This window comes from Sinocyclocheilus anshuiensis, unplaced genomic scaffold (assembly GCF_001515605.1).
Source record: "Sinocyclocheilus anshuiensis isolate Anshui unplaced genomic scaffold, SAMN03320099.WGS_v1.1 scaffold894, whole genome shotgun sequence".
In the NCBI taxonomy this organism is placed as follows: domain Eukaryota; kingdom Metazoa; phylum Chordata; class Actinopteri; order Cypriniformes; family Cyprinidae; genus Sinocyclocheilus; species Sinocyclocheilus anshuiensis.
The window spans coordinates 639,122-644,843 of record NW_015536505.1 but is presented as its reverse complement, the minus strand read 5'-3'; the positions used below and the strand labels follow the sequence as shown (position 1 = coordinate 644,843).

At 36.1% G+C, this 5,722-nt stretch overlaps 1 protein-coding gene across 2 annotated transcripts in view; it reads right to left on the bottom strand.

Annotated features, from left to right (window-relative positions):
* LOC107691224 (ATP-dependent zinc metalloprotease YME1L1) overlaps positions 1–3,313 on the bottom strand; it is a 13,255-nt gene extending 9,942 nt beyond the window's left edge. Inside the window, exons 1-5 of one of the 2 annotated variants that reach the window (XM_016489731.1) lie at positions 3,120–3,313; positions 1,772–1,897; positions 1,379–1,559; positions 918–1,010; positions 692–801 (exon numbers count right to left, since the gene is read on the bottom strand). In XM_016489731.1, the coding sequence (XP_016345217.1) occupies positions 692–801; positions 918–1,010; positions 1,379–1,559; positions 1,772–1,897; positions 3,120–3,152 (543 nt within the window). In that variant the 5' untranslated portion in view covers positions 3,153–3,313. The remainder of the gene's footprint in view (positions 1–691; positions 802–917; positions 1,011–1,378; positions 1,560–1,771; positions 1,898–3,119) is intronic. The other variant, XM_016489740.1, reaches the window with a different exon arrangement.
* Between the last annotated feature and the right edge of the window lie 2,409 nt (positions 3,314–5,722).

The window sequence follows — 5,722 nt, the reverse complement described above, 5'->3', positions numbered from 1 at the left end:
ATGGAGCGCGCTCTGCTGGACAAACTAAGTAATTACACCATTCAGAAGCATTTGATCTGCGTTATGTTCTGTAAAAACAATGTTCATATCGGATTCGCCGATACCGATATATCGGCGACAGGCTCCTATCGGCCGATAATATTGGCTAAACGATATATCGGTCGGGCTCTACCTTTAATATTGCTTTATACGGACTTTTAAGAAAAATTACTCCCAGGGTTGTGCAGGAAGCACAGCTCTGAAAATAATTTAAATACAAATATTGTTTTCATTATGCTGTTTAAAAGATTAAGAGAAACCAACTCTTATTCACATATGAACACCGATCACTGCACATACATAAAGCTCATCAAATATAGTACTGCGTGAGAACCAAGCCTAAATTTTCTGTGCACTGATCTGGTCAGGCCGTTTTGATATGTAAGTCACCGTCGCCTTTAACGCATCTAAGTTAATCATTTAGAGTCTAATAGTTTCAGCAGGAAATGAGTCTTATCTAGTTACATAATTAAAATATCTTGTTTTGTGTTCCACAGAAGACAAAGTCATACAGGTTTGGAAGAACATGAGGGTGAGAGTAAATGATGCCAGTTCTAATTTTTTGTTGAACTATCTCTTTGTGTTTTAAGTAAATAAACACTACATTAGGTTAACATCATTTAAAAGAAAGTGCTGTATTACTGTGCGTGACCTTCATAAATGATGGTGTATATCCCTCAGGCTCCGCTGTACTGTCTAAGCCTCCCTGTAGACGGCGTGTTCTTGACTTCAGAGTTTTAAAGCCTCGATTTGGGACCATCACTGAAAATAAAAGATTAATATTTTATGAATATCAGCTGGAAAAAACACAGATCATGTCAAATGAAGTTGCCTGTTTACTGAGTGACAACTGAATAACAAAATACTTCACACTTTACATGGCAAATATTTGAGATCTGTACATAATGTTTGGAGAGGTGACTTGTTCTGCTTAGAGAACACAGCAGTAACACCGCCCATTCTTGAAAACCCTGAAAAGGAAAGCAGAAATTAAACAGTTAATACATCATGTGTGGTAAATTTAGTCTTACAACATGAGAAAGCTGCACAATCAATTATATAATAATCAAGATTACAATGATGGCTGCAGCAGTTAACTATTGTGTGAACTGTTGAGTGCATGAATGCAATGGCAAATAAAAGGTCTATTGGTAAGAAAAAAAGGTCCTAATGAGGGAGATTTAAGTAGTCTCATTCACAAATGTGCATTTTATATTTATTTATTTTTGGCACAGGAAAACGCTTAAAAGTGTTAAAGAAACAGCAAATTTAACAAAGCTTAGGATTTATGTCATTGGCTCAGGTATCAAGAACGTGAAGGACAATCTTTGTGTCTCACCATGTTTGTTGTGAAAGAATGAATCTGAGGAAAGATGGGAAGTCCTCCAGATATTTGGCACACTCCTCAGTTGTGAGAGCGACTCCCGCTGAGTAACACAGGGCAGAAGCTTCTGCACCAGCTCATCTAGCTGGCTGACCCCGAGATCTGTCAAACCTAAATCCCTGAGGGTCAGTGATGGCTTCCCAGCACAACACCACAGATGCAGAATTTAAGAAGGAAAAACACTGTTAGGATTCAGAAGAGCATCATTAATTTGAAAGCTGCTAACATTCAACTGCTCAATTTATTAACCACATTTCCATGGAAATAAATGACTTCAAAGGACAAAGGGGAGGCTCCGAAAACCTACATGTGTAAAGTATTTATCAGTGTACAGATGAATGCAATTACCTCTGTGCAGTTCAGATCTTGTTCTGGTATGTTCTCTCTGTGTTTGTGATTGACTGAAGTATTGCTGCTCACTGAACCCTTCAGAGAGTGCAGGGCATTGATGAGGTGACTCAACTGGACTGTTACCTGGGGAGATAAACAGCAAAGCCAAGTATTTCATATGTGAGAGAAAAAAAATCCAGCATTAGTTTATATCCAGCTGGTCACATTAATGCATTTGTTAGCCAGCCAAGTTGCATATTTAAAGCTAGTAACGTGAGAAAGCAAACTGATATGTTTATTTTATGCAGCAGAAATCCTGCCGCTCCACAGAGCGCCACTCACATAGTTTTCCCATTAAATTACAATAGTCCCAAATCGTTAATTTACATATAGATTTCACCCTGGGCTGGAAAATAGTGTATTGTGCATTTTTCAGTGAAACGTTTGTCTTTCTGAGGCTGTATGCCTCATATAGAGCTCTAACTCGCGCATTTTCTTTCAGTTTTGCTGTTTTTTTAAACATGTATGCTGCTTTTTTGTTAATTCTTAAAGTGAACTTAAATAAAAAATAAACTGTTTTAGACCGCTGCTTGAACTGAACATGTGTGATACCTGCGAGTTCTCCTAGACGAGGCGCTGCACTTTTTTTCCCGGTGTGCGACTGCCATATTTTGATATTTTGATTAGATAATCATGAAGTGTTCTAGAATAGAATCAGTTAAAGTGTGAGAGTATACATATAATATCCATATGTCATTTCAATGCTATGGCCTGCACACTGCCATATTTTGATAAGATAAGCATGAAGTGTTCTAGAATAGAATCAGTTAAAGTGTGAGAGTATACATATAATATCCATATGTCATTTCAATGCTATGGCCTGCACACTGCCATATTTTGATAAGATAAGCATGAAGTGTTCTAGAATAGAATCAGTTAAAGTGTGAGAGTATACATATAATATCCATATGCATGTCATTTCAATGCTATGGCCTTTGTGTAGATATTTAAAGATGGCCATCTAGTTAGAGTGTAATTTCAACATCTTGAAACACTGTGGTGGATTAAATGATCAAAAAAACCTTTCTGTTGTGATGCATGTTTATACACTGGTTACGTTACGCATATCAATGTCTTCAAACAGCATTTGTATAAACAGAAACCGTCAATAACACTGCAATCAAGTGAGCTATAACAACGACTAGACTAATAACATATCATCGACTTTTCAGCACGGTGTTCAAAAACTATTCGCTCAAATTTTAAGATTAAAGTGCTGCTTGTTATATATGCTAGCTAACCAGCTAGCCTGCGTAACGTTACAAGTTATGAAACCAGCTGTCCTCAACAGACAGCGATTTGATACCTGTGGCTGAAGGGAAGTCGAAAGAGAAAACATTTCCGATTAGCTGATGAAACTCTTGAAGACAACGGGAGTTTATTGATTTTGGAGTTACATGTAATGCCCTCCACCTGTGTCCTCTTCCGCTCAACTAGTCTTGCTGGGCTGACACCGCAAAGACTCATCAACATATCTAACTACAACATCCGGCATAGAGGAGTATAAAATAAAAGTCCTGCTTAAAGTAAAAGTCCAGCTGAGTTGCCAAACATTTCTATCAATCCAAGTCCTGTGGCGTTATTTTAATGACAAATGTCGAGAGCACATTATTGTAGCGCGAAAGGGATGTGCCAAACGAGGCTTTTGAAGCAGTGAGGCTTTTGCAACAAACTGCGTTGATGCTTCGAAGCTTTTGGCACAGTGCTCTACCCCGCTATCTGGTGGTCAATACAAATTCTTACACCAACTGTATCATTTAGATGTTTTGTTCATTGGGATGTCATTGTAAGGTTTAATTGTCTATTTAATAAGCATAAGAAAAAGTGAAAGGCGGCATGTGTGTGTGCAGCGATAGAGTTTCCCAAATGTATTGTATTTTGCACAATACAATGACAATAAAGACTTTATTTTCTTAATGTTTACTTGCATCAAACTTGTGTCTTTTCACATAAATAGAATGTTTAATACCCCAATAAATTAGACCTACGTCATTTTTCATTGCATTATTTTTGTGTCTTCCTTACAAAAGAACACAAACATGCACACTGTTAAAAAAACACAAATGCACAAATACAAATGTAGTTGATATATTTTGCAATAATATAATAATAATAATAATAATAATAATAATATAAATAATATATTGTTCTCGCCAATGTGAGCTGCTGACAACAGAGGACGGCGTTTACAAGCAGCAAAAAATGTTTGTGGTTAAGGAAGGACTTTTATCCTTTTTGGGAACAGTGGTTGAGCCCGCAAGGTGTTTTAAAGGGGTTATATGATGTTGCAAAAAATAATATTATTTTGTGTATTTGGTGTAATGAAATGTGTTTATGCGGTTTAAAGTAAAAAAAATAACATTATTTTCCACATAATGTTCATTATTGTTTCTCCTCTATGCCCCGCCTTTCTTCTTCTTCTTCTTCTAATAACGTTTTATGGCGGATGGCAAACCAACTTCTGGTGCATTTACCGCCACCAACTGGACTGGAGTGTGGAGCACTAATAAATACATATTTATATTTATCTATATTTTATATTAAATTTTTTTTATTTTTTTTTTAAAAACCAAAACACACACATTCCTAAATTCTCCTGATTAATCCTATTCCTTTAATGTATTTAACAATAGCACCATATATTTTACCTTGTTCTGCATGCTCTTTCAAGAGGTTTGACAAATTAAATGATTCAACACCCATGTTTCTTACTTCCTTAATGAGTTTTAACCTTTCTTTTTCATATTTTTTACATTTTATTAAAACGTGCTCTATTGTTTTTGCCTGATTACAAAAAATACATTGACCGGTTTCATGTTTTCCTATATTAAACAGAGAGTAATTTAATCTAGTATGCCCTATTCGGATGCGAGAAATAATTGTATCTTCTTTCCTATTCCTAAAAATACTTCTTCCATGTCCTACTTGCTGCTGAATATTATACATTTGTCTGCCCTTGCTTTCACAGTTACATACTTCTTGCCATTTTTTGTTTATGAATTCTTTAATTTTCCCTTTAACCTCATTTTTGCTAAGAGTCACTTGAATATCTATTTCTGAGTGTATAAGAGCTTGCTTAGCAAGCTTATCAACCACTTCATTAGCCTCCACTCCCACATGAGCGGGAACCCACAAAAATGTTATTAAGCTTATATTAATTATTCGTAATAAACTTGCAAGAATCTCATAAATAATGTCTTGCCTTGATGTTTTTACTCCACTTGCAAGGCTCAATATTGCTGCATAAGAGTCAGAACATATTACTACTAACCTTGGTTTTACATCCTCTACCCACTGGAGCGCTACCACCATGGCAATTAATTCTGCTGTATACACGGATACATGATCAGTTATTCTTTTCTTAATACTAGTTTGAAACTGTGGAATAAATACTACAGCAGCTGTTCTGCCAGAGATAGAGTCTTTAGAACCATCTGTATATATATGTAACCACGATGGATAAGTCTGATCTAAATACTGCTGTGCAATAATGTTCTTAGGGGTTTCTTTCTCATTCTTAATTTTTATTTGTATTTGAAAATCGACTATTGGCATAGGAAACATCCACGGTGGTATACTGGACAATATCACAGTAGGGCTAACATCACAGTCTGCAATACCAACAACTTGTGCTTCCCTTTTAGCAATCCATCCAAAGCTTTTAATATTTTTGTTTCCATGCTCCCAGCATTCTTCAATCACACCCTTTACTGGATGACTCTCTTTATGTCCTTTTAGATTAACCCAATAATTCATTCTTAATTTATACCTACGAAGGAATAAAGGAGCTTCCCCAACTTCTACCTGCATGGCTGCAATGGGAGATGTTTTGAACGCACCACAACATATTCTAAGAGCTTGATTCTGTATAGTTTCAATCTTTTTGAGTGTGGTTTTAGATGCAAATCC